Here is a 26676-nt window from a genome sequence, read left to right on the forward strand (position 1 = left end):
CGCAGAGGGAAGAAGAAATGAATGAGAACTAATGGAGGTCCCAGGTGCCAGGCCTGTGATGTAACCGGGGCTCCCGGCGAGGCGGGAGGGCAGGGCCCAGACGGGGGCCAGCCCAACACAGGGCAGGCCAGGGAAAGGCTGGCAGAGACATATGCCCGCCGTGAGCCCTGAAAAGGACCCCAAAGGCAAGTGCATCCCACGAGAGCCCCGCATGAGGCACAGGGGTTGTCGCTAAAGCGCCCCCACTGGTGAGGGGCAGACAGCAGGAAGAACTGAGGTTTAAAGCAAGAACCCGAAGGGGCGCTCCCGGGCGGGCGGGGCCCCGGAGGAGGACGGGCTGGAGACCTGGGCTGACACCAGCGTCCGAAAGAAGAGAGACAGGCCCCGGAGCCAAGCCCCCACTCCCCAGGGTCTGTCCCGGCTGCGTTCACAGCTTGGGTCAGGAAAGCTTTTTAAAAGTCAGGGACTTTCCTGGTGGCTCAGTGGTTGGGAATCCACCTGCCAGTGCTGGGGATACCGGCTCCCTCCCTGGTCTGGGAAGACCCCACGTGCCACAGCTGCCGACGCCCGCACGTTCCCGAGCCTGTGCTCTGCGACAAGAGGACCCTCGCTCCACGACAGACACCCAGCGCGGCCTCCGAAAATGATAAACAGACTAAAGACTGCGGGCCTGCCTGTGCGCGCCGCGGAACAGCGCCGTCTCAGCCGCTCACGAGCCACCCTGAGGCCGCCCCTCTCGAGTCTCTCAACACGTCCCGCTGAGCACCTGCTCCAGGCCGGCCCGCTGGCACTGCCAAGATGCCAGGGGTGCTGCTTGGGGCTGCAGACAGTATCGGGATGCAGGTACGCGCGGACGCAGGAGAAGGGAGGAGATGCGCCTCAGCGGGCAGGGCTGAGGGCGGGAGGGGGACAGCCGGCGGCGCCAGGCCTCGCAGCCTGACAAGGCAAGTGCCTCCTGCGCACCCCAGCAGACTTCTCTCTGGCCTGAACCTGGGCCCCTACACCAAGGGCCCAGCCTTGAAACAGAACTGACGGGACAACAGCAGAACAGCCTCCTGTTTTCGTGAATTAAAGGTTAAAGAGCAGAGGGTGATGACAGCCATGAATGAAGGGACGAAGAGTGAGAGGAAATAAAAGGAAAAGGAATAAATTCAAGACGCGGTAGCCTGAGCATCATAAAATAAATGAAAAATTATATGGCCACGTTTACGATTAGCTGCCGCCTATATTCCGGATTCATGGAGTAAACAGGCAAACCGTGTAGTGACTCGGTCTGCGCCTCATCAACCCCTCCTCCGCGAGCACAGTCCTCACTCCTGTCTCCTCTGGGCTCAATAGCAGTTTCCTGAAACATGAACTAAATTAGTGACTGATTTACCATCAGGCTCATTCCAACCACAGCGATGCTCCCCAGATGTAGAAAATAAGCTCAGAAGGGATAAGTTTTCCAAGGAAATTAACTTTAGGGGCTTCAGAGGAAAACGCACAGAGTGCCGTCATCACGGCAGCACACAGCTCCACCAGCCCCCCGCCGAGTCGCGTGCAGACCCACGTGGCCCCGCGCGCCCCAGGCCGAGGGGTCCGGGCTGTCCCACCGTCAGCACCCACGCCTGCCACACAGCAGTGACCCCGCCCAGTCCCGCAGGCTCTCAGCCTTCTGTCCCCGCCGGGCCACCAGCTCCCTGCAGAAGGGGCTGGATTTGTCTCCTGTCACACTCCTCGGGGCCCCGGGCGCCAGCAGAGGCGGGCAGTCACTGAGCCAGCCGGCCAGCCACGTCACGGACGGCTCCAACACGTCTTAGAAGTGAGGATTCTGACAATAAACTTGTCCGTCCCTGTATTTTAGCAATAAATGTTTCTTCCCATGAAAATCCAGCATGTGAAATACAATACTGTAAACCAGCTATGCTCCAATTAAAGGAAAACAGCAACGTGATGGACTCACAGGCACAGGCTTGGCAGCGGTGGCCCAGGGGCGGGGCGGGGTGCACAGGGGTGAAGGGGTCGGCAGGAACAGGCCTCCAGGGACAGGACCCGTCAGGCCACTACTGCGCAGCCTGGGCTGGGGTCAGGAGGACCCGACTGCAGGCCTGGAAGCTGCTAAGGGTAAATCTCACACGTTCTCATCACAAGTAAAAAAGTCTAACTGCGTGGTGATGGATGTTAACCAGACTCACTGGGTCATTTTGTAATCTGTACGTATATTGAATCCTTACATTACACCCTTGAAGCTAATATAATACGTCAATTATGTCTCAATAAAAAAGCAGGAAGGGGCTTCCCTGGTGGCTCAGTGGTAAAGATCTGTCTGCCAATGTGGGAGACATGGGTTTGATCTCTGGTCCAGGAAGATCCCACGGGCCACGGGGCAACTAAGCCCGTGCGCCCCGACGACTGAGCCCGTCTCTGAGCCCGTGCTCCCCAAGAAGAGATGCCTCCGCCACAAGCACACTCACTGCAGTGAGGGCAGCCCCTGCCCGCCACGAGAGGACGTGTCAGCAGCAGTGAAGACCCAGTGCAGCCAAAATTTCCAAATTAGAAATTAAAAAAAAAAACAAACAGGGGCTTCCATAGTGGTCCAACAGGTATGATGCGGAGCTCCAAATGCAGGGTTCGACCCCTGGTCAGACAGGAACTACGATCCCCACGCGCCATGCAGCACCAAGAAAGGACAGATCAGTGGGGGCACGGAGGGGACGCCTTCTGAAATCAACAGGGGAAAGGCCCGCCCAGCAGCCAGCCATCACCACCCCCCTCCTCCCCGCGCCTCCCCGCCGCACCCCTGTCCTCCTGACTTTGCTCCAGGCTCGCGCTGTGCCCCCTCCTCTCTCCAGTCTCCCGCCAGCCCGACTCCTCTGTGCTCCACAAAGCCCCTCACTCCACCCTCCTCCTCCCCAGCACGTGGGAAAGCACACGCGTCTCCCGGGAACGCGCACGCAGCTGCCTCCGGGCTGAACCACCTCCGGCTCTCGAGCACACACGCGCCACCTCACATTCTCGGGTCACAAGACCAGCCGTGCCCCCACCGCCAGGCCTCACACCCCGTCCTCGGCGTCCCGCCCCCGCTGGACGGCGCCCTCTGCAGCACACGGGTAAAGGCATCAGGCTCGCGCCCACCAGCATCCTCGCGGCTCCACCTGGAACCCGCCCGCGGGGTCTAGTGCCCCCACACCCACCCCTTCCGAGACGGCCTCTCCAAGAAAACCGATCCAGAAAGGAACCTCGCCGCCTCCTGGAAGCCCACCATGTTAAGCGGGCCCCCAGTCCTCCAGGACCTCCAAACCTCCCACCCCAGACCACCATCCCCACCAGGCAGCGCCCCGGCCTCCAGGGCAGTCAGGCGGCTCCCCCGCGCCTGCCGGGTCTGTGTGCTGCCCTCGGGGGGCACTCGGACGCCCTGTGCTGGGGGCCAGCCCACCCCGGCCTGCTCGCCACCCCCCCACGCATACCGCCCAGGGCCTCTTTGGTCCCTCCACTGCCTACACTCTGTCTCCGAGTCTAGCAGAAACGTTCACGGGAAGAAGACTCGTGGCAAACCCGCCGCGAGGAGTGCGAGGGAGCAGGGGGAAGCCGGGCAGCCACGGGCGCATCTCAGGAGCTCGGAGTGGCCTGACCCCACAGCACAGTCAACCTCAAGGGCGCAGAGCACGGCAGGGCCACCGCCGTCCTCTGCCGGCACCAGTGAGCTGCAGACCTCGGGGGCAGAGGGGCGCCCGGGGACGGGCCATCAGGGCACTAATGAGGCCAGGAGCCCGGCATCACCCGGGGCAGCATGGCCAGAAAGGGGCCTGAGTCCCAAGCCAGCGGGCACCCAGAGGGTCTGCCCCGCGGCCCCATGCCTGGCCACGCTAGTGACCACAGGAGCCTCAGCCCTGAGTTCTCGTGACCCCGGCAAGAGGACCCACGACTGTTGTAAATTAGACTCACCAAGAGCTCCATGCACCCCCTCACCTGCAGCACTCAGGCTAGAACCCCCCCAAAGAGGAACTGGCATCCGAGAGAGCGAACAGGAGGAAGGGCAGTCAGCATGGAAGTTCCCTGTGGTGCAGGCCCCGGATGGAAAAGCCCAGGCTGCCCTCCCCCTCGGGGCTTCCTGGTCCACTGCCCTCCTTCTGGGGGGGGGGTGGGGCAGTGCGTCAGGGGGCCTAAAAGCTGCCCCCTCACCCCTGGAGAAGTGAGGAGGACGTCCACCCTGGAGAGAGGAAGTCAGTGGGCAAGAAACCAGGTCCCGACCCCAGCCTGGGGCCAGGCCCGCCACCAGCTCAGGTGCAGGCCCTCACGGACTGCGCAGCGTCCCGCTGCCGTGAGGACCACAGCCTGGCAGAGGCGGCGCTCCGTCCACGGTTCCGCTGCCCGCCCCCCCGGGATGTGGAACCAACATCCGCCTGGGGACGCGGTTCACAGCCACTACCCCCGACTCCTCCCAAGGGAGGACCAGGCGCTCGGTCCCGGGCACTCCTCCAGTTGAGCATCCCCCGTGCAGACAGCCTCTCCGAGGCTGGGACCCCACTGCACCCAAAGGGCCCACGCGCCAGTCCTCACGCGGCCTGTGTTCAACCAAGGAGGGGACAAGCCCGGGGCAGGGAAGACGGAGCAGCCGCAGAAGGTATGGTGGGGGGTGCCACTCCCCAGCCCGGGTCTCCGAGCCCTCCCTCGTCTGAGCTGCTCTTAGCCAGGAGGGGTCCCCCGACGGGAGCGGAGAAGTAAGATGTGGGGAGATGTGGGCCCAGTGCCTGACCTGTTCATCTCCACCCACGACCTCCGCGCACCATCACGACGCTCGGAGTAGAGAAATACTTCCTCCAGCTCTTGTCTTTAAAAAGTTTAAAAAACAAAGAACAAGTCCAAAGTCATCAGGGATTTATTTTTCTTTAAGTCACTTTTGTTCTCATCTAAAAATTAACCAAAAAGGGTCCAGATTTCCTACATTAGACAGAAATATAAGGTGAGGAGGGAGGGAAATTTTCACTTTAACTTTTTCAAAATGTTTCCAGACAAAACAAAAGGCATTTAATAACATAAAATGTGACACTGGAAAACAAACCGTATATTTAGCAGAAGCCCACCCTCAGGTGTGTCCACGGCGCTCATCAGAGCAAGACCACCTCCACTCACGTTGCGGGGGGGGTGCAGCCAGAGAAACCCACTCCCCTGGAACACAAAGTCGCTGCCAGAGCAGACTCCCAGGCTCCCCCTGACAGGAAAACAGGGACAGACAGACAATCCAAACAGCCGCTCGGAAAGCACAGCAAGAAAACCACCGCAGTTTATAAAAATTCAGGCCGGGGGGCTGGGGGACCGCAGCTCGGCACCCCTGAGGAGACAGGCAGGGCCTCCCCGTGGCTCCCGGACCCCAGAGGACACGGCAGACCCCTCCCAGCTCAGCCCCAGGCCCTGAGGACTGAAGACGCTTTGCCGAGGTTACCAGCAAGGGCCCAGCCCACCCAGCCTTCCCACTCAGCCTCCCCAGCACATCTGCCTGACCCCTGACCACCCCCACGGGGCTTTCCTGCAGCCCCGGGAACAAATGATCACAAGCTTGCTGCCTTACAACACACACTCATCATCCCAAAGCTCTGGAGGGCGGGTCCCCCAAGACTAAAGTCATTCTGGAGGCGACCCTGGGAGACCCACCTCCCGCTCACCCGGCGTGTCGGCAGAACTGTTCTCAAACAGATGCAGGACCAAGGTCCCCATCTCCCTGCTGGCCGAGAGCAGAGGAGGCCCCCAGCTCCTAGAGGCCCCCACGAGCCCTGCCTCAGGGCCCCCTCCTGCACCCTCAAAGCCAGCAACCGCAGATCAGACAGAGCCACGTGCCCCGTCTCCAATGCCTTTAAGAGCTGCTGGGACTACAGTGGGTCCCCCGGAAGCTCCAGGACAACTTCTCCATCTCAAGGGCAGCTGATGAGCGACTGTAATTCCACCTACGACCCTGATTCCCCTCTGCTATGGAACCGACGCTTCACAAGCTCTGGAGGGGAGGACGCGGACATTTTGGTGGGGGGGGTGGATCATTCTGCCAACCACATGCCCCTCCTCAGGCCAGAACCCTGGGGGTCACCCCAACCCCAGCACCCCGCCCATCAGTGACCCCTGCAAGGCCCGTCACAGCCTAGGCCCCAAGCCTACTCTTGGGAGGACGATGGGGCCTCACCACTCACTGATGGGGACCAGGACCCAAGTCCTCTCCAGGCCCCACTCGCCCCCTCCTCACCTCCTCCGCCAAGTCTCCCTACAGGAATGCCCTGACTCTGACCCGCACCTCCACGTGCCAGGCTGGCCCCTCCTCCAGCCCTGGGTCCCTGCTTAGGCGAGACCTCCTCTGGGGGACCCTGCACACTGACTGTACATCTGGTGTTCGCCAGCCCCGAGACCCACGTCCCTCTGCTCAGCACTCAGCGCGGTCCCTGGCACGTGGAAGATGCTCCTGGCACTTTCTAAACGAGTTACCTGCTCAACACGCCTCCCTGCAACTGCGGTGGCCTGTGGGATGATGGTGGAGCCGGCTGGCCTGTTCACTCAGGGCCCCCTCGTGGCTCTGAGCGCTGAAAGCTGACGGCCGCCAGAGCCGGGACACTGAACTGTCTTCCGCCCCAGCCCCAGCCGAGCACCATGGCCATTCCACCCGCAGTGGGGGCCCTGAGCGCCCCCCACTTACAGACGTCGCCCTGCACACTGTCAGCAGAGCACGCCAGGCGGCGGGCGGGGGGGCCAGGCCGAAGGGCGGCGTGTGTTCTCACACCCGTGTGCGAGGGCTTCGTCGTGGCATTTATGGTTACATGTGGCAAGAACACCAAGGCCAACAGCAGGAGCAGCAGCCCCACGCTTCCTAACTGGTCCCCAGTTCGCCCACAACAGGGCACGCAGGCCAGGCCACGCCTCGGGCAGAATCCTCCGAAGGCCCCTCGCTCAGAAGGAGAGACCCAGAGCCCCGCCTCCAGGCCTTGCACCCCATGACTGTCCCCCTGAGCCCGGCCCTCGGCAATGGTCACACGGCCCCCGCGCTTCCCCCTCAGACACACATGAGCATCGCCCCCAAACCAGGACCTCTGCACGTGCTCACCCCTCTGCTGGGACCACTCCTTCCCGGACGTCCCCGAGGCCTGTTCCTGCACCTGCTGCAGACCTTGCTGAGACGTCACCCACTCTGGGAGGGCTCGCCTGGCCCTCGTATTGTCCTGAGACCACCCTGCCCCCCAACCGTCTGTCCCTCTGCCCTTCGTCTGGACTCCAGCCATCGCCCCTGACAGTTAACGCACTCCGTGACACATCACTCTCCGCCTCTCCCATTCCGCTGTGAGCACACAGGTTCTGCTCTCTTTTGTTCACGGATGCATCTCTAGTACCTGGAACCATGACTCACACGTAATACAGGTTAAATAAATATTTGCTGAATCAGTAAGTTATCAGGCTCTCAGAACGGGTCCAAGAGGCCCCTCTCCTTCTCACCTGAGAGATCAGAGCTCAGCCCAGCAAATGTCCTCCTGGAGGTCACAGGCACTACGGTCTAGTGCAGCTCCCAGGTCACACGGGAGGCCACGGACAGCCCAGAGCAACAGGGCCAAGGCGAAGGTCACAGAGATGGCTGAAACCCGGACCACCCAGCTCCTAGTCAAACGTCTTCCCATCCTTCATCCAGAAAAGAACTGTCTAAGGAACCACCAGCCAAACACACAACCTAAGGCCCAGAGCGTGCGCAGAAGAGGGAGATCTCCCAGCAAGACCAGCGCAGGCAGCGTGAGACCTTGGCCAAATCACTGGTTCTCTCCAGGCTCGTGTAGGAAACAGTTCGGATCAACCACCACTTAGCTGATTTTGCAGTAACAACGCAAGGATGAGTAAGGAACACCCTAAGTGCGCAGAGCCCACTGGCTGGTGGAGAAGCCAAGCCCTTTCCAGCAACACTGAGTGTGATGCACGAAGGGGTGCTTCAGTCCAGACCGCGTGAGACAGGCAGGCTTCACCGGGAGGCACACCGCAGCGAGTGTTTTAAATCCTTAAACAGAAAGCCGGGCAGGAGAGGGAAGGGAGGAAAAGAACACGCTGGTCAGTTACAAAAGCACGAAGCTGACAGAGGCATCACACAGCAGGTACAGCAAGGAACCCACAGGCCCCACAGCACCACTGGGGGCAGAGCTCAGAGCAGGGAGGGGCGGGAGACGCGGCTGATGAATCGAGCGGGCTCAGGTCATAAAGGGCCTTACACGTCCTGCAAAAACACCGAGGCTTCTCTGCACGGCATTTCCGGGAACACGACCACGCCTACCTCAGCGAGGCCCAGAGTGTGCTTGGAGGACAGAGTGCGTTTTATAAACTCTAAAACACCTAAGAGGGACTTCCCTGGCGGTCCAGTGGTCAAGTCTCCACCTTCCAATGCAGGGGATGCCGGCTCGATCCCTGGTCGGAGAACTAAGATCCCACATGCCTCTCGGCCAAAAAACATAAAACAGGAGCAATATTGTAACAAATTCAATAAAGACTTTTAAAAATGGAATAAACCGCCAGGGAGACAAACAAGTGCAGAGTGCTAGGAAGAGGGCCTGGCAAACGGTGACCGCAAGATGAATATCAGCCACTACTGTCAAGGAATTGTTCATTATAAAGGGCTGTGCCATACAAAGAGCCTTTAACAGTTCTGTATTTTGTGGTGGGTGTATTCTTCCACCTTCAGGTTTCTCTGGGTTGGGGCCCACACTCAAAAAAAAGCTAATTACAGGACCCACTCACAAAAGCTGACACAGCGGCTGGAATCGGCGAGGATCTGACCGCACAGCACTTGTGCAGGTAAAGCAGGTGCTCGGCCAGCGATCCCCAAGGGAAGGCTCTGGGGATCCTCCCTACATCCTCCCTACATCTGCTGACGCGGAACGGGCACACCTCTGCAGCTCCTCCCGTCACCCGAAACGGCAGCACCGCCAGAGGCAAGGCCACAGGAGGCAAGGGGCCCGTGGTGGCCGTGCAGGCCTTTCCTCACAGGCCAGCCTCTCCTCCCGGCCCTGCCCTCTGCAGTGACGGCCGCAGCGGGTCACACACAGACCCCACTCCAAGTCTGGAACTATCTCAGGGAGCTGCTCTTAACAGTGCCCCCGGCACAGCACAGACTCAAAACCCCAGGAACAGGCAGGCCTGTCTCTGGTGATGCAGGATTTCACAGAAGAAAATTGAGGACAGCATCAAGTTCCCGTGGCTGCCACAAGCAAGTACCACAAACCTACTGGCTGGAGACAACATAAACTTATCCTGTCCCAGCGCTGGAGGCTAGAAGTCCAAAGTCAAGGCCCCGGCCTCTCCCAAGGCTCTGGGAAAGGGTCACTCCCTACCTCTTCTAGCATCTACTGGCTGCCAGGAATCTGCAGCTTATCTGGTTTGTAAAGGCATCACTTCAACCTGCCTCCACCACCCGTGCCACCCCCCTACACCCTCTCTCTGGGTGCAGATCCCCCTCCTTCCCTGAGGACGTCGGTCACTGGACTCGAGCTCCCCCTAACCCAGAATGGCCCCACTTCTCACTGGAACTCAGCTCCATCTGCAAATACAAGGTCAGACTCACAGGTTCCAAAGACTTGAATTTTGGGAGGGACCCTATTGAACCCAAAGTAAAGTAAAGTTAAAAAAAAAAAGTTAAGTAAAGTGAAGTCGTTCAGTCGTGTCTGACTCTTTGTGACCCCATGGACTGTAGCTTACCAGGCTCCTCCATCCATGGGATTTTCCAGGCAAGAGTACTGGAGTGAGTTGCCCCTTCCTTCTCCAGGGGATCTTCCCAACCCAGGGATCGAACCTGGGTCTCCCACATTGTAGGCAGACGCTTTACCGTCTGAGCCACCAGGGAAGTCCCATTGAACCCAAGATAAGGACAAAAGCCAAGAGACACAGTTATGGACCCAAAGGTTTATTCACCATTAGAACTAATACAGAAGCCCCATTGCTCTCTTGCCTCAGTTGGTGGTTAAGAATCAGAAACCATTTAGACTGAGGAGGTACCAAAATCTCAGGACCTAAAAACAACACACAAAATTGTTCTGCCACGTGGCTCCTTTTCCCTGGAGTCAGTGCTCTAGAGCATCTGTTCCTGTCACCACTAGGCCCTCCTACTCTCTCTTATTTCAGAACTTTCACATCATCTTGGACCCTAACATTGGTTGTGATGAAACCTCTTGACTGTTCTTCAAGGACCATCCTATACAGTAAAACAGGGTCTTTGGCCAACTTCTGTGACCCCTATCCAAAAATCACTGTTCTGGGCAGACAGTAACTCAGCTCCTGCTAACTCCCAGACCACTCTGAAATTAAGCCTTTCTGACTGGACACAGTGAATTCCAAAGTTTATAATTCTATCACTCAAACAAAGTGCTTATTATGCAGCCTTAAAAATAAACTGTGCTCTTGAATGATTCTACTTGGAGTTAAGACCACAATTCTTCATTTTCAGTATCTGAGACTTTTAGTTTGCAAACAGGACCGTGTTTAGAAATCCTGTAGCTTGTTTCTCTCTAATCTACGTTCAGCAGCAGCTGATTTCTTCCTAAGTACTTTCTGAGTCATGTCTGCCTCTTTCCTTGGGGCCCTGGCTGGGCAGGGCCACACATCAATTACAGGAGGACTTTGGAGCAGTACAGCTTCCAAGGTGCACCCAGGTCACTGCTGGCACTTATTTCAAAAAAAAAAAAAAAAAAGTTTTTTTAATTTTCTTCCTGCTGTTGACTCAAGACAGGAGTTGGGTTTTGAGGCCAGGAAGCTGGGAAGGTGGAAACTCACAGGGAGCCTCAGAGTACTTTTCCTAGCCCAGGGCAAAAGCAACAAAACCCACAGGAGACTAGAAGGCCAATCGAGTGGGTCCAGGCCACCACGCCCCCCTGCAGAAGCTCACCCGCCCTGCGGGGGCAGCCACCCGGCCACTTTCAGCGTCCCACCGACTCCTCGCGGCTCCAGGAGAGAGGTCTCTCCTACGCGCAGCCCTGGCGGCCGAAGAGTTTCCGCAGAAGTCAGCCTGCCGGTCTCAGGATAGACACCCTCCCCTCTGGCCCCGCTCCTACGTGCAGCCACGGCCACCTCCCAGACCCCACGGTCCGCGCCCCCGGACACCCTGGGCAGTCCCCCCGGAGCTCCGATCGCCCCTTCGCACCCCCGATTCCTCTCGCAGCGCCCGGGGAGCCGACGCGCCCCTGACCTCTGACCCCTGACCCCGACCCGGGGCCCCGTCACACCCACCTGCCCGGGACCTTGCTGCTGCCGCGCTTCCAGAACTGCTTCCTGGCCCCGTCGCTGGCCATGGCCCCTCCTCATCGCTCAGACCCACGGCCCCGACACCCCAAAGGGCGGCCAGCCCTCTGCGGCGGCCCCTTCCTGTACCCCGTTTGGCTTCCCCCTCAGCGGTCCCCGGGTTTCCCCGAAAATGTAGAGCGGAGAGGCTCTTCCACCTCCCTCCGGAAGTTGTGCCTCCGCACGCCCGGAAGTCCCGCCCCGTCCCCGCAGAGCGTGACGCACGACGCGGGCGCCGATGTCACTACAAGGCGCCTCCTGGGGGCGGTGCTCTGGAGACACTGGAGTTGGGCTTCTTGTTAGTCACGACGACTAGAGGCCCCGGGTTCTTCTGAGAGTCCCGCCGGGCGGTGGTCCTCACCAGAGGGCGAGACAACGCGGGGACCGAAGACACCCGTCCGCGGGGGGTGGTCGAGGGTGTGCCTGTCGCGCGCACTTGAGGGGGACCGGTAAACACCCCGTGGGTGACTAACTCCTTCAGTCATGGCAGGTATAAACCGGTGGGTGTAAACTGCAGTCATGGCCGGTGGGCGAGAGTCATGGCGAGGGGGACGGGCTTTGTGAGGGTCAGTGGGAGTGGGGCCGGGGCGAGTGAGGGACTGGGGTGCTGGAGAGGCTGGGCAGGGAGGAGGAGGGATGGGGATTGGGCCAGGCTTCCCGAGTAAGAGGTGCCCCTGAAGCAGGAATATGCCCCACCTCAGCGCTGACCACGGGCAGGTGAAAGACACTCTGGTTTCAGAGACTCGGTTCAGTTCAGTCGCGTCCGACTCTTTGCGACCCCATGGACCGCACCACGCCAGGCCTCCCTGTCCATCACCAACTCCCGGAGCTTGCTCAAACTCATGTCCATTGAGTTGGTGATGCCATCCAACCGTCTCATCCTCTGTCGTCCCCTTCTCCTCCTGCCTTCAATCTTTCCCAGTATCAGGGTCTTTTCAGATGAGTCAGTTCTTCGCATCAGGTGGCCAATGTATTGGAGTTTCAGCTTCAGCATCAGTCCTTCCAATGAGTATTCAGGACTTAGTACAAAAGAAGGAATGAAGATATTAATGTTTATGTTGGTTCCACGTTAAAGTAATGTTTTTTTGCGTGTATTTGATTCAATAAAATGTATTGCTGAAATTATTTTCACATTCCTTTTTCCTTTTTTTTTTAAAAACGTGGCTATCAGAGCATTTGAAATCACCTATGTGGTTTGCATTGTATCTCTATCAGCCTGTAGACCTAGCCTGAGAGGTGGAGGACTGGCATTTCCAACTGGAGCTGTGGCATGGCTTTGGGGAGCCCCTTGGCAGACCTCTGCCAGTTCTTGATTAGGTTCTCTGATTGACATTTTCCTTGCTTACTGATAAGTAACCTTGATTTAGTACTTGCTGTGTGGAGGGCATTGTTAGGTACTATATGTGTATTATCTCAATCATGTGACAACCAGTGCCTCAGGAAAGGCCACCACGGCCGGCAGAGCAGAGTGGCTCTCTCAGATCCCTTGTGACACCAGAGTTTCCTATCCTGTCTTGCAGTAGCAAGGCTTCCCACTGCCCTTGTCCGCACCCTGCAAGTTTTCGGGCACATGCTGATTCTATGTCCCTTCACACAGAGCTTGTAAGATCCTGCCAGACTTCTGCTGTTAGATCTAAGCGGTGAAAAGTGAGAGTGAAGTCGCTCAGTCGTGTCTGACTCTTTGCGACCCCATGGACTGGTAGCCCACCAGGCTCCTCCGTCCACGGGATTCTCCAGGCAAGAATACTGGAGTGGGTTGCCATTTCCTTCTCCAGAGGATCTTCCCGACCCAGGGATTGAACCCAGGTCTCCCGCATTGCAGGCAGACGCTTTAACCTCTGAGACACCAGGGAAGCCCTAGAGCTAAGCAGCAAGGCCTCTCTAAACGTTTGTTAAAGGGATGACAACCATGCGCACTCTCCAGGGATCCCCTCCTGTCACAGCCATAGCATCTCCCTGAGGCAGTGCTGCTGACAACGTCAACAGACCCTCAGGGCCGCTCTGCTGCAGAGCCTTGGGAACGCCCACACACACCCCCCCCCATTCCCCGTCTTGTGCATGCATGGCCTCTGCTAATCTCCAGAGAGCTCCTGATAAAGCCTCTGCGGATGTGGAGGGACCCCTTTCTGGACAAAGCCCCCCGGGACCCTCGCCTAGCAGGGCTCAGGAAAGCCCCAGGGATCTCTTCCAGCCCCAGAGCCTCCCCAGAGATCTCAGCTCCTTGTCAGAATCCCCTACCGATGGGATTTTCCCCAACTCAGTACAGCTTATCGCACAAATCAATGATCAGGGCCACAACAGAACTAAGATACTAGCGTTTAAGAAGGGGAACACAGCAATCAGCGACTGGTTGGGTGTAACAGAACGTTTCGGGTTTGGCCGCTCCTCATAACTTACCTCATGCTTTCCTGTCTGCTGCGTGTTAGGAGAGGAAGGCACAAGGAGAAACAGGCTGACTTGAAGGCTTCAGGACTGTCTGAACAAAGCATTACTGTTTCTAGTGCCACCAGCGGAGACCTCAGGGCAGGCCAGGTTTATGGTTGGCTTAGGACACGTTGGGTTTGAGGTTGAGACCTGAGGCCTCAGCCAAGCAGTTGGTGAGAGGACCTGTTCATCTCCAGATAAGGAGACGGGGTTACCCAGGGGAGGATGGGCTGTGGTAAAGTCCCAGGACCAGTGGTCAGTTGTGGATCAGCATCAAGAGCAGTGTAATTGAAAACCGAAGTCAGGATAGAGGTCATCTCCAGAGACGGGTTCAGACTGGGGCCGTGGTAGCGATGCATGTGTGAGGAGTATTTGGAAGAAGGCCCAATGGAGAAGGCGGAGGCGAGGAAGGGGACCCGGGCAGGCAGCACCCAGGACAGCTGCACAAGCGCAGAGTGAACGAGTGAGCTTTTGTTCGTCTCGGCAGCAAACATAAGAGGCTTCCTCTCTCTGAGGTCTAGGCAGACATAAAGTTAAAGCCAGGGACATAGCATTTCACACTTAACAGATGGCAAAGTATTTAAAAATCTGTCAATGCCAAAATCAATGAGAATGTGTATTTACGAGCAGCACATAAATCAGAATACACTGATTCACTGCTGGTGGGCGCGCAGATTCATTCAATAATTCCGGACAGACATTTGGCAATTTCTAGTAGTTGCAGGTGCATGTATCCTACAAGCCAGGTGTGTACCCTAGAGCGACTCACCTGTGTTCAAAGGCAGGACTGTTCATTACAACGTTGCTGCGGGGGAAAACTGATCAACTATACATAGTTATCCAAAGAATGCTCCATGATAGTAAAAATGAAAGATTACTTATAGCAACATAAATGGATCTCACAAGCAATGTTGAGGGAAAAAAAGTTGAAAATGCATGTGGTATGATACCATTTAATTGCCTTTTTTTTTTTTCCTGCAAGTAAAACCATGCTAAAAGTGTAGTTGCCTGTGGGTGTTGGTGGGGACTTTGATCATTGAGGAATTTATAGAGCCTTCCTTGTTTTATGGGCTTCCCCTGTGGCTCAGCTGGTAAAGAATCCCTCTGCAATGTGTGAGACCTGGGTTTGATCCCTAGGCTGCAAGAATCCCCTGGAGAAGGGAAAGGCTACCCCCTCCAATATTCTGGCCTAGGACTATACATGGGTCACAAACTGAGCGACTTCTCACTTCACTAGGGCTTCCTAGGTGGCGCTAGTGGTAAAGATCCCCCCTGCAATGCTGGAGACATAAGAAATATGGGTTTGATCCCTGGGTTGGGAAGATCCCCTGAGAAGGAAATGGCAACCCACTCCAGTATTCTTGCCTGGAGAATCCTATGGACGGAGGAGCCTGGTGGGCTACAGTCCATGTGGTCGCAAAGAGTTTGACACGACTGAGCTTGCAGTGTAACCCTGCTGACTTACAGCCGCCTCGTTTTATGCTTCATTTCTTAAGGCAGGTGGACTATGTTCGGTTGCTTGTTTTATTCTTTATGACTTTTTGCATGTATAAATTGTTTCATAGAGCATAAAAATACAATGACGAACGTCTTACTCTGTCACTCACTGAGCCACCTCAAACGCTTTCTTGGAGAAGGCAAGTGTAAACAACACAGCAATGAGGCCTCACTGAGGCCGGAGGAGTCAGGGCCACTGATAGATCTGTGGCTGACGTCTCAGGCTGAGTAGGTGCGACGGGACAAAACACAAGGAGCCTGCTAGATTCCAGGTCGAGGGAGCATCGTTGCTGAAGCCAGAGGAAGCTGGGTGCTGCACAACAGGTGGGGGTTGGGGGTAGCTAAATCTGTGATGAAGGTTGGGTTCCCCAGCAAGCAGGTGGTGAGACATATTTGCCTGCAGGTGGCTTGTTGGGGAGAAGTTGAACTGGAAGGGGCTGCAGTGGAGTCCCGGGCCAACCCCAAAGGATGGCCCCCAGAGATGTCTGAATTGAAGGAGCAAGAGGAGGCTTGCTGAGAGGGGGCTGCCCCCAAATGCCTTCTGCCGAGGGCAGTCCCCGAGGAGGGTCTTAGCTCCCAGCCATCAGCAGCCAACCCTGCCCCCGACCGAGGGAAGCGAGAGCCCAGTCCTCAGGGAATCTGGGCGTCGCGATGCTCTCGAGCCTGCCGCAGCTTGCCCTTTGCACCTCTCAGATCTGCTAGCCTCACAGAAGTTCAGCATCTAGGAAGACGTCTCCGGGACTCCAGTTGGCCCCTTTTCTGGAAAAGCTTCCAAGAGGAAGATTGACGTGATCCTGAAGCCATGGCAGCCACTCATCCTGTCCCTCCAAGTTACCTGCTGTAGACTCCAGCCTCCCCCCAGAAGCACCTCTGCTGTTCTAGGTCCACCACCTGCTGGCACGACCAACTCTCATCCTGGAGTCTTCATTCGGAGCCAAGGTGGCCGAGGGCACCCTTTCAGGCCGCGGCTGTTCCATTTGCCCGCCTGCATTAAAGGCAGAGAGACACCCCAGGGGTCCCTGTAGGTGCCAAACACGTCCTCGCTGCCCCTGTCACACAGGAGCATCCCTCCCTCCCCCAGTGGCCAGGGGGAGACCTGTTTCCTTGCCTGCTCATCTCTGGCACAACGTGGGGCAGAGGACGCAGCTTGAATTGCGGTGAGACTCTGCCTGTGTCTTTCTCTGGAAGCGTTCCCACTCTGGAATCCGGGTCCCTTCATGGGTCAAAGCTCCACGCAGAGCGGACACCACATCCCGAAGGCTGGCACCCAGGACTTCGTTCTCTGTCAGGACGCAGCCCCTGGGTAGTGGGAACATGTAGGACCGGGGGTCTGGTGGCCTTGGGCTCACTTCCACCCCCTTCTTGGCTGTGAAGTGGGACCCCTAGACCAGTGCAAAGCCGTGCCAGGTCTCCCGTGGATGCATCAGGCACTCTGAGACCCACACACGGGAGATGCGTGCAGATCACACACAAAGACCAGACTTGAAAATGCCCTGAGCAGACAGAACAAGTTTAGTCACACACGCAAAGCTTAATTTAGTTTATTTTCCAAGACAGGCAAGACTAACATGACCTGGGTCACTTCTTGCTTGCTCATCTGAGAATTGTAAGCGAAACTTAAACTGTTCCCCAAAATTGAGATGAGGTAACCACAGTTCAGTTGAGTCGCTCAGTCGTGTCCGACTCTTTGCAACCCCATGAACTGCAGCATGCCAGGCCTCCCTGTCCATCACCAACGGCCAGAGTCCACCCAAACCCATGTCCATTGAGTCGGTGATGCCATCCAACCATCTCATCCTCTGTCGTCCCCTTCTCCTCTTGCCCTCAATGTTTCCCAGCATCAGGATCTTTTCAAATGAGTCAGCTCTTCGCATCAGGTGACCAAATATTGGAGTTTCAGCTTCATCATCAGTCCCTCCGATGAACACCCAGGACTGATTTCCTTTAGGATGGACTGGTTGGATCTCCTTGCAGTCCAAGGGACTCTCAAGAGTCTTCTCCAACACCACGGTTCAAAAGCATCAATTCTTCAGCACTCAGCTTTCTTTATAATCCAACTCTCACATCCATACATGATTACTAGGTAACTGCAGGAGACATGAATTTGATCCCTGAATCAGAAAGATCCACTGGAGGAGGAAATGGCAACCCACTCCAGTATTCTTGCCTGGAAAATCCCATGGACGGAGGGGCCTGGCGGGCTACAGTCCATGGAGTCGGAAAGAGTCAGACACCACTGAGGACTAAACAACAAACCACTAACCAACTCCCTTTCATGTAACAAAATTGTAAGCAATCGCCGTGAAGAATAAACAGTCGCTCCTCCAGGAGGGGTAAGCTGCTTTATGATGTGCCTGTGGTTACAGGCACCTCTGCTGGCCTGTGTGTATCAGCTGCCTCCCCCAAACCAATCCTGAGCCCTGGAAATGCCACACCAGCCCATTAGTAAGCGCGACCCTTGGTAGGCTGGCAAGGGAGAGGAGGAACCTCAGCGCCTCCCGCCCCACCAATCCACCTCTGGCAGGGGCCATCTGACGAAACGGATTTGACAACCTAAATATGCTCCACTGTTTAACAGTATTTTTTAATTGAACAAAATGTATGCCATGTCTGACACGGTGTTAAAACATGTTAACATGGTGCTAAATCTTATCAATGAGGAAGTGAAAGACCCCAAGAGGAGACAGTCTGATTTTATAATTAAATATATGTTTTAAATATATACAGCAAAGGACATAGTCAAAGAAGAAATGCAAGTGGTAAATGAACAAATGAAAACAGGACTTTTTAGTAATTTTTTAAATAAAAAAATAAATACCACTAATCAATAGGCCACCAAAGATGGACAAGGATGACGTTGGTAACAGTGTCAAGAAGAGGTGTTGGTGGAGTGCAAATAGATGTCCCACTGGTGAAGCAAGGTGTTGGTGGAGTGTAAATAGATGTCCCACTGGTGAAGCACAATTTGATGAGATGAAGGGAAAGCCCAGTGAGTACACACATGCTGTGATGCCCTGAGTGCTCTTCTAGGGATTTACCCAAAGGAAATAGCTGGACAAACGAGTAAAGATATATACAGGCTCTCTGTTAATTACTGAAAACGGTGAAAAGCTGGAAGCAATCTAAATGTCCCGCTCCAAATGAAATGGGTTAAATGAATTATGAGACAACCAGTGTAACAGTGCAACCGCTAAAAATCCATCTTCATATTTTTTTTAACAAGGTTGACAATTTATTGTTAAGTGTAAGAGGCAGGTTATAACATTTATTGGGAGAAGTTTAGCATGTAGACCCAGAAGAAAAATTCTAGAAGGTCACTGAGTCAGCTAAGATGCTTCCAGATGAAGAAAACATAATTCAGCTGATGGAAACACTAAAGAGGATTGATCAGTTCAGTGTCTAGAAAAGTCCAGGTATGAGAAAGGCCTTTGACCCCATGCAATCCAGGCGGCAGATCCGTTTCTCTGCGGCAGCCTGGATCCTGTCCCCGCTCTGTGGGCAGCCTTGGGTCTCGGGCTGACTTCCCTCATCGTCACAGCTTGGCTGCCGGCAGCTGGCGCCCTCGTTCACAGCCGGGGAAGTGAGAGCTCTGCCCCGCCCAGCTGAGACTCGGGTGCCTGCTCTCCTGTAAGCAAGCCCTTTGTAAAGGCGGGTGGCCTCACTCAGGTTGGCTTAGGCCAGACGGGGCCCACGTCTGGAGCGAGGCTTGCAGCCAGCCGCCCCCAAGCTCCGTGACCATTACAGAGCGGGGCGTGAGTGGGGCGGGTGACCGCACGACACCCACCGCAGGAAGGCCCCAAAATGCTGCAGGGACTGCGCTGAGCGGAGGGGCCACAGAGAGTTGTTTGTCTGGAAGTATTTTGTATTTTAAGAGACTCAGAAACATCTTTCAGAGAGGCTCGCCTTGCCGTGAATTACTCACCCAACTTTACGCCAAGAAAACTCCCTCCTGTCTGGTCCTAGCCGTAGCTTTTATGAGCTTCAGGGAAGCTTTGTGTCTCGTAGGAGTCTTTCCCTCACCTCGCTGGGTCTCCGTGTGTTTTATGTAAGTGGGATTTGGATATTTTTGCCTCGGATGCAGTCCCCTCCACCCCGTGAGATAATCTCTTGTGAGTTCTGAGAGTTTGTCTTCCTTTTTTTTTCATTCATAAAAGAAGGTGAGAACTTTTTTTGATGTAAACAAAGTAAGAAGGCTAAGATCATGGGGGCCTTGGCTGTTGAAGAGCAGGAATTACCAGTGGACTTTAGGAAAGAGAGTGACATGAGCTGATATGTGACTTAGAAATGACCCTCTGGCAGTGGAAAAGGCCCCCTGAGACTGCCCAGCACCCCCTTCTCCTGGGACCCCTTGTCCCCACACACAAGTGTCTCTATGGGTTGCCCTGTCCTCTTAAGACCCTGCTCCCTGGCCATAGCCCTGCGGGGCAGCAGTGGGCATCTGACCTGACCTGGGTCGACGTATCCCTTCCCCAGGACGGCTCTGAGATGGGAGCAGATCACGGCCCTCTTTCTCATGGCAGAAGCTGCGAGAGCTCAGAAAGGCTGGGGGCCGTCTTCTCTGCTGTGCGGAGGGTGGGTCGGCAGGTGAAAAGACAGAAAAACAGCGAGGACAGCTTTCAAGACCCTGGGTCCAGAGGTCTCAAAGCCCCCGCTCTCCCCCTGTGCTGCACGGACATCCACCACGCCTGCAGCGGCGGCCCTGGGAACAGCGACCGCCCCGCTCAGAGGAGAGCGTGACGCCAGTCCTGGACAGTCTCAGAGCCTGGGACACATCAGACTTAGTCCCGGAAACCGCAGCCACGGTGACGCAGTGGGTGTGGGAGAGAAAACAGCCAAACTTCCCTGTCCGTTTCTCTTGTAGCTGAAAAAAAAAAAGCAGATTGAATTTTGCTAATATTTAGCATATGAACTAATAGAGGTCCATGCATCACATATCATGTGTGTGCTCAGTCGTGTCCGACTCTCTGTAGCCTCCTGGACTGTAGCGCTCCAGGCTCCTCTGTCCATAGGATTTTCCAGGCAAGAATACTGGAGTGGGTTGCCATTTCCTCCTCCAGGGGATCTTCTCAACCCAGGGATCAAACCCGCATCTCTTATGTCTCCTGCATTGGCAGACGGGTTCTTTACCAGTAGTGCCACCTGGGAAGCCCTAGCATATGAACTAATAGAGGTCCCTGCATTTATAAATCAGCATGCACATTCTGGGATTTCTGTTCTTTTTTTTCTTTAACTGATAGGGAAAATAAAGTAGGAAGACCCCTGCTATAAACTGCTCTTTATTTCTACATCATGTTTTCTAGCCCAAAACAGGAATCTGCAAAATGCCTCATCCACCTCCTGCCTGCTGTGTCCTCTATGGCCAACGGGAGTGCTCCAGCTCACACCCAGCTCAGTTCACTCGCTCAGTCGTGTCCGACTCTTTGCGACCCCATGACTGCAGCACGTCAGGCCTCCTTGTCCATCGCCAACTCCCAGAGTTTACTCAAACTCATGTCCAACGAGTCGGTGATGCCATCCAATCATCTCACCCTCTGTTGTCCCCTTCTCCTCCCGCCTTCAATCTTTCCCAGCATCAGGGTCTTTTCCAATGAGTCAGCTCTTCGCATCAGGTGGCCAAAGTATCAGAGTTTCAGCTTCAGCATCAGTCCTTCCAATGAACACCCAGGACTGATCTCCTTTAGGATGGACTGGTTGGATCTCCTTGCAGTCCAAGGGACTCTCAAGAGTCTTCTCCAACACCACAGTTCAAAAGCATCAGTTCTTCAGCGTTCAGCGTTCTTTCACACCCAGGATTCCTCATTATCTCCCCGAAGAAGGCTCAGTGTGGACGCCGTTCCCCGAGCAGGGTCTGAGCCCAGCCTTGCTCTTGCAGTTGCTCCGAACATTTGCTGCTTGAATTGACGGCTGTGGAGTTTTCTTCGATGCTGTTTGCAAAGGCCTGTGTGGTTCTCCTTCTGGGAGCCCCCAGAAGAAGGTGAAAGCTGGGGGAGGCTGGTGGCCAATGTGTTTGCCTCCAGGCTCCAAGGTTGGGGTGAACTTTACACCCTGGAAACTTTGATCTGACCAGGTATGTGGGGGAGGGGAGGCAGAAGGACAGGAGACCTGCGTGCGAGGCCAGACAGGAGATATTCCCTTGCAGGGAGCAGGACACCCCCCGGCGTGTCGTTTGGTCCCTTACATCCAGACACCGGGAACAAAATTAAAATCCCAGGATCAGGTCTTTATCCGCCCAGTTCTGCAGTTAGAGCAACAAGTCCCCAGGGATGCGTTGTGGGGTCTGCACTGGCCATTCCTCGTCATCTGCCTGCTTTCCGGACGACCTGGTTCTTCCAGAGGAGGACGGTGGCTGCCCAGCGAGCTCCCACTGCGACATCGCAGGGGGACGGGGACCAGCCCTTCTGGGGCAGGGACTCCCCAGTGATGGATCCGAAGGCGGCCCTGGGGCACGGCTGCTGTGAAGTGACCGGAGGGCACCCTCCAAGGGCCTTATGCCCACTTCAGCCCCTCCTTCACCGCATGGCCCAGGGCAGACTGGACCTGGGCTGGAGGAGAGGAGCCCAGGGGCCAGCCCAGGGTGGCCTCGGTGCAGAAATCCCGGGGAGCGGAGAGGAGCGGAGCGGAGAGGGCTGGGTCCTTCCCCTCTCTCCTGTTTCCACACCCTCCCCCTCCCCACCCCGCTCCACCAGGGCCCCCAGCCCACACGTGCTTCCCAGACCCGGGTTGCATGGAGCTTCTGCTGGAGGCCCGTCTCCTCCATGCAGCACCTTCCAGCCATCTCTAGATGGCGCAGAGTGAAGCAAAGATTCGGGCCACCGGGCAGGCGGGGCATGAGGCGGGGCGGAATCAACAAGCCCGGGAGGCTGCTTGGGGTGCAGCCTGGTCAACAGGAAGGCACCTGTGTTTGAAGTGAGACACCTGGACGGCATCCCGGGGCCCTCGCCAAAGCCCTCCAGGCACCCCCAGGTCCAGTGGCCTGCTCTGTGCCCCTGAGCCCAAGACTGGACACACTCCTGCCCTGGCCTTGAGCATCAGGCCGTGCGTGGGGGGCGGTGGCCAACCCGGACGGAGCCCAGGCCCGAGAAGGCGGACAGAGAGGGGACTCCGGCCAGAGTCCACGAGGCCAGGCTCCCTCTCACCTGGTGAGCCTGGCAGCTCCCGGGGGCCCCAGGTGCTGCCTGCGGGCTGCCTGCAGAGCCTCCTCTGTGCGCCCTGGGCTCGAATTTGTGGGTTTGTGAGGCGGGCGTCTCCTCCCGCGTCACTCTGCTAAGGGGTCTCGGGGGCTTTTTGGTAGGACCCCCGTCCCGGGTAGGCTGCATAAGGCTTGGAACCCTGTCATCTCTTTCTGGACCCTCACCCCAGCTCGACTGGCGTGGATCTTGGCAGTGGCAGGATCTGCTCGAACGCGGAGCTCTTGCTCCCAGATCAGACCGCAGAGTTTATCATTCTCAGCATGGAGTCTAGGAGAAGCTTCTCAGCTGGGGCAGGCGGTGGCGGTGGCACAGGGCGATGCCTGAACAAGTCCCAGCCCTCTCTGGCCTCACCTTCCCCATCTGTAAAATGGGGTCATAATCACCACCCTGCGCATCTCCCTGGGCTCTTCTATCAAGGGGAGAGGGAGGGAGCCGGAGGGAAGAGGGGGAAGGCTCAGGGGGCGGAGTGGGGGTGGAGGGAAGGAGGGCTGGGAACAGCGGGAGGCGTCCTGCTGGGTCCTGGTTCACACCTGGTTCACTCGCCCAGCATCCCAGCATCCCAGCCTCGCTGCCCTGGGCTTTCAGCCAAGGCCAGCACCGCGGAGCCTGGTGGAGTGTGGCCCTCCCCTGCCCGGCCCACTCCCCTGCTTCCTCATTTCCTCGGTGACCGCTGTCAGCCACTGACCCCAGACGCTCCTCCACGGCTGCCTGCCTCAGCCACACCCAGAGTCCCCCAGCCAGGCGTCCAGCCCATGGCCTGTGGGAGCCCAGACGGGTCTGAGTCACCGCACCCACAGAACGGAGGAGGAATCCAAGCATTCAGAAACTGGGAGGAGAGGAATCCGAGCTTCCGCACGTTAACCACCCACGGAGGCGGCGCCTGCCTCCCCAGCCCATGTCCCGGGCCCTTGAAGGGACCCTGCCGTGCAGAACACCAGGAGCCCAGAGCTCCCCTCGCTCCTCTCCCCTCATCTCCTGGGCACCCCCGAGTCACCCTGTGCGGCCAAACCTGTGTCACCTGGCCATGCCCCAGTCCCTCTCTGGACCTCCCCTTCCCCATCTGTAAAATGGGCAGGACGACCCACAGGTTCCTGTACAGATCAAAGGAAGCAACATGTGAGAAATTGCCTTGATGAGACACAGGCATCCCCGAAAGTCAGGATTCTGATCAGTTTGGGGACCTGGGCTCTAGCACTTGGGAGGTGCTCTGTGAACACCAGAGAAGTCAGTTTACACAACCCTGAAGCCCTCGCTTCTCAACTGCAATCAGACTGTCCTCGACCAGGCCAGGCTCTCCGGGAATTCCTGCCCCGCCTGGGCGGTGGGGCTTGGTGGCGGGTGGGGGCTGGCAGTTGTGATGGGGGCGGAAATCAGCTCGCCCAGACTTGCAGGCCACTCACCCCCGTGGGAGAGGGGCCCCCCAGAAAGGCCCCTCCTTTACACGTCTTCCTGTGGATCTGAATTCACGCTGTGACGTGTGGTCGTACCAGCTTCAGCCTGTTTCCTTGTTGGAAGAGGAAGAGGGTAGTGAAGGGGTGGGTTTCCTTCTGCAGAAGTGCAAGGCGGAGACAAAGCAAGCCCTGTGGCCCTGGCCTCAGCGCTCCCCCACACGCCCCGCCCAGGGGAGTCACGGAGCACAGAGGACAGAGGTGATGGCAGACAGTGGGCCTGACGCCGGGGAGCCTCGGACTGTCAGAGCCCGGGGGTGGGGGCGCCTCAGAGTCCTCACTCTGCACCCCCACCTTGTGGATGGGCGACTGGAGGCCCAGTAACCAGCGCCACTGCTCAGTCTGAGCTGGATTCCCCCCAGCATCTCTGACGGCCCAGCTCGAGCTGTCTCTGCTGCCCCTCCTGCACTCTGGAGGAGCAGCGGGGGAGGACGGGCAGAGGACCGCGGGCCGGAGAGACATGGCAATGGCCCCAGGTCCCCAGCCGGCCAGCAGAGCAGCTTGGATCAGAGCAGGTCCTCAGCCTCTAGCAGGGATGTCTGCCCACACCAGCTGCCATGGGTCCCTATGAGGCTACGAGGCTGGAGACAGTTGGAAAGGCAGAAACTGGCTCCCGGCAGCAGTGACCTGGTGCCGGCTGTGTGCCAGGCCCCGTCCGGGCATCTGCTCCTCAGCCAGCCTCTAGGGCAGGGCAGTGAGCAGGGGGTCCCCCGGGCCCAGGTACAGGGCGTGTGCAGAGCCCGGACCCCAGATTCTGGACGGGACAGGGAGAGGCAGGGCTCACCTCATCTCCCCCAGCAGTCTCACCCGGAGAGTGTGAACGAACGTCAAAATCCCCCCCACTCTGCCCCCCACTGATGGAAGCAGGGTCTCTGGGGTCCCGCCTCCCCTGCCCTGACAGGCTCTCCCCTTCCCGGGCCTGTGGACAGGCAAGAGGTGAAGCGGGAGCGTTCCCAGGGACGGGGCGTCTTCACAGCCCCACCCTCCAGGGGAGGAAGACTGCGTGTGGAATTTTCCATGACCCTCCAGCGTCCGTCCTCAGGGAGGCGGCCATGGATTTGCTGGCCCCGGCTGCACGAGCAGCTGCTAATTGGCGCTGCCGTTTCTATTTCTGCTCCGGCCCTAATGAGGTAACCCGACCGTGCCGCCTGCAGGGATCCCAGCTGGCGAGCTCGGCAGCCCAGGGCCTGGCTGCACGTACCTGGACTGGGACTGCCAAGGTGGCCACCTGCCCAGGAAGGAGAAATTCGCCGGGACCTGGGGCTTCAAGGGCCAAAACCAGGGCATCGCAGGCCAGCCAGGGGGTGGGGGGGTGGGGTGGGTCCCCAGGAACAGAGGATCCTGGGAGCCTGCTCTGTGGGGCAAGTTCCTGGATGAGCTGAGATTGGGCTGCTCAGAGTAGAGACAGGCAGGGGGCCCCTGGAAGTCATGAAGCCCACTCCTCTCAGCCTCACAGCTCATGGCTGGGGCCAGCCGCTCACAGCAGACCCCAGGCGGGCGCTCCCCGAGGCTTGCTGCGGAGCCAGGCTGGGGCCTCCTGAGTGTGTGATGGCCCAAGGCACAGGCGTCAGCAGCGATGATGTTCAGAAGAGGTTCCTGAAGGTTTCTCCCAGGGCCGCCTTGGGGTCCTCATCGCCTGCCCTGAAGCCAGCCTCCCAAACCCAGGGCCTCGCCAACCCCGCTCAAAGTGACACCTGCTGGGTTCCCGCGCCGGGCCTGACGCTTCACACTCCTCTTACTGTCTTACCGACCTAGAGTCCTTACGATGTGCCACCTGCTCTGGTTATGGAATTGTCTGAACCTCACTGCATCCCAGGAGATGGGCTTTAGGGCTGCATCTGCAGAGGGGAAACCAAAGCCCCGAGAGAAGTGCTTTGTCTAAGGCAGTGCTCTCTGCGGAGGTGACATTTAGCAATGTGGACATCTTTGATTGTCACACCTGGGGCCGCTCCCGGCCTCTGGCGGGTAGAAGCCAGAGATGCTGAACGTACTACAGTGCACAGGGCGGCCCCACCGCGGAGAATGACCCAGAATGACCTGTTTAGCGTCAGTGCCAAAGTGCAGAAGCCCGCCCAGGCTTCCTAGCTCCTCCGGGGCAGAGGGGCAGATCTGAACCCTGAGCTTCCGGCCGCTTCACGCTCATCACCCTGGAGACACCTGTGTGCAAAGTGTCAGAGCAGGCAGGTGGCGCTGGGGCTCCAGAGGCCAGTCCACCCTCTGCGGGCTCCCCTCCCCTCCACCCTCTGGTCAGGCCATCTCAGTTTCCTTCAGGGGCTCCTCTCCAAAGCCCCCCTAAAATGTGCTCAGTGACCACACAAGTCCTCACCCAGCAGGGAGCCTTCCGAGAGGGGAAGGGGCACCTGCTGCAAGGCGGGGTGCAGTCGGGGTACCCTAGGATTGTCCCCAATCCTACTCCTGGCACCACTCTCTTGCTTGGGCCGGATCCACTCCCATCTGTTCACTGAGGAGTCTGGCCGAGACCTCCAGCCCAGACCCACGCACACCACTGCCTGCCGGGGCCCCACGGGGGTCGCCGTGTCCAGACTGCTCCTCCTGCGTCTGCCCACCCACGGGACAGGCGCCCGGCCACCCCGACACAGGGCGCGGTCAGCCCAGAGCCTTTGCTCTCTGTCCCCGCCCCCACAGCCCATCAATCACCGTGTCTGTCACTTCTGTCTTTTGACCACCTTGACCTGAATCCACCTGTCTCCACGTCTGCTGGCACCCTGGGGACAGCCTACTCTCCTGTATGGACAGCTATAGGAGGAATCAGCTCTAATTGTGGTCAAGCATGCGTAGCGTAACATTCACCATTTTAACCATTTAGGAGTATACGATTCTGGGACTTCCCTGGCGGT

At 57.4% G+C, this 26676-nt stretch overlaps 1 protein-coding gene across 2 annotated transcripts in view; it reads right to left on the reverse strand.

The window, feature by feature from the left end:
• Positions 1 to 11409, reverse strand: part of TBC1D22A (TBC1 domain family member 22A) — a 259325-nt gene extending 247916 nt beyond the window's left edge. For both annotated transcript variants that reach the window (XM_043439879.1, XM_043439878.1), the window contains exon 1: positions 11209 to 11409. In XM_043439879.1, the coding sequence (XP_043295814.1) occupies positions 11209 to 11270 (62 nt within the window). In that variant the 5' untranslated portion in view covers positions 11271 to 11409. The remainder of the gene's footprint in view (positions 1 to 11208) is intronic.
• Positions 11410 to 26676: the final 15267 nt, after the last annotated feature.

This window comes from Cervus canadensis, chromosome 21 (assembly GCF_019320065.1).
Source record: "Cervus canadensis isolate Bull #8, Minnesota chromosome 21, ASM1932006v1, whole genome shotgun sequence".
Taxonomy (NCBI): Eukaryota; Metazoa; Chordata; class Mammalia; order Artiodactyla; family Cervidae; genus Cervus; species Cervus canadensis.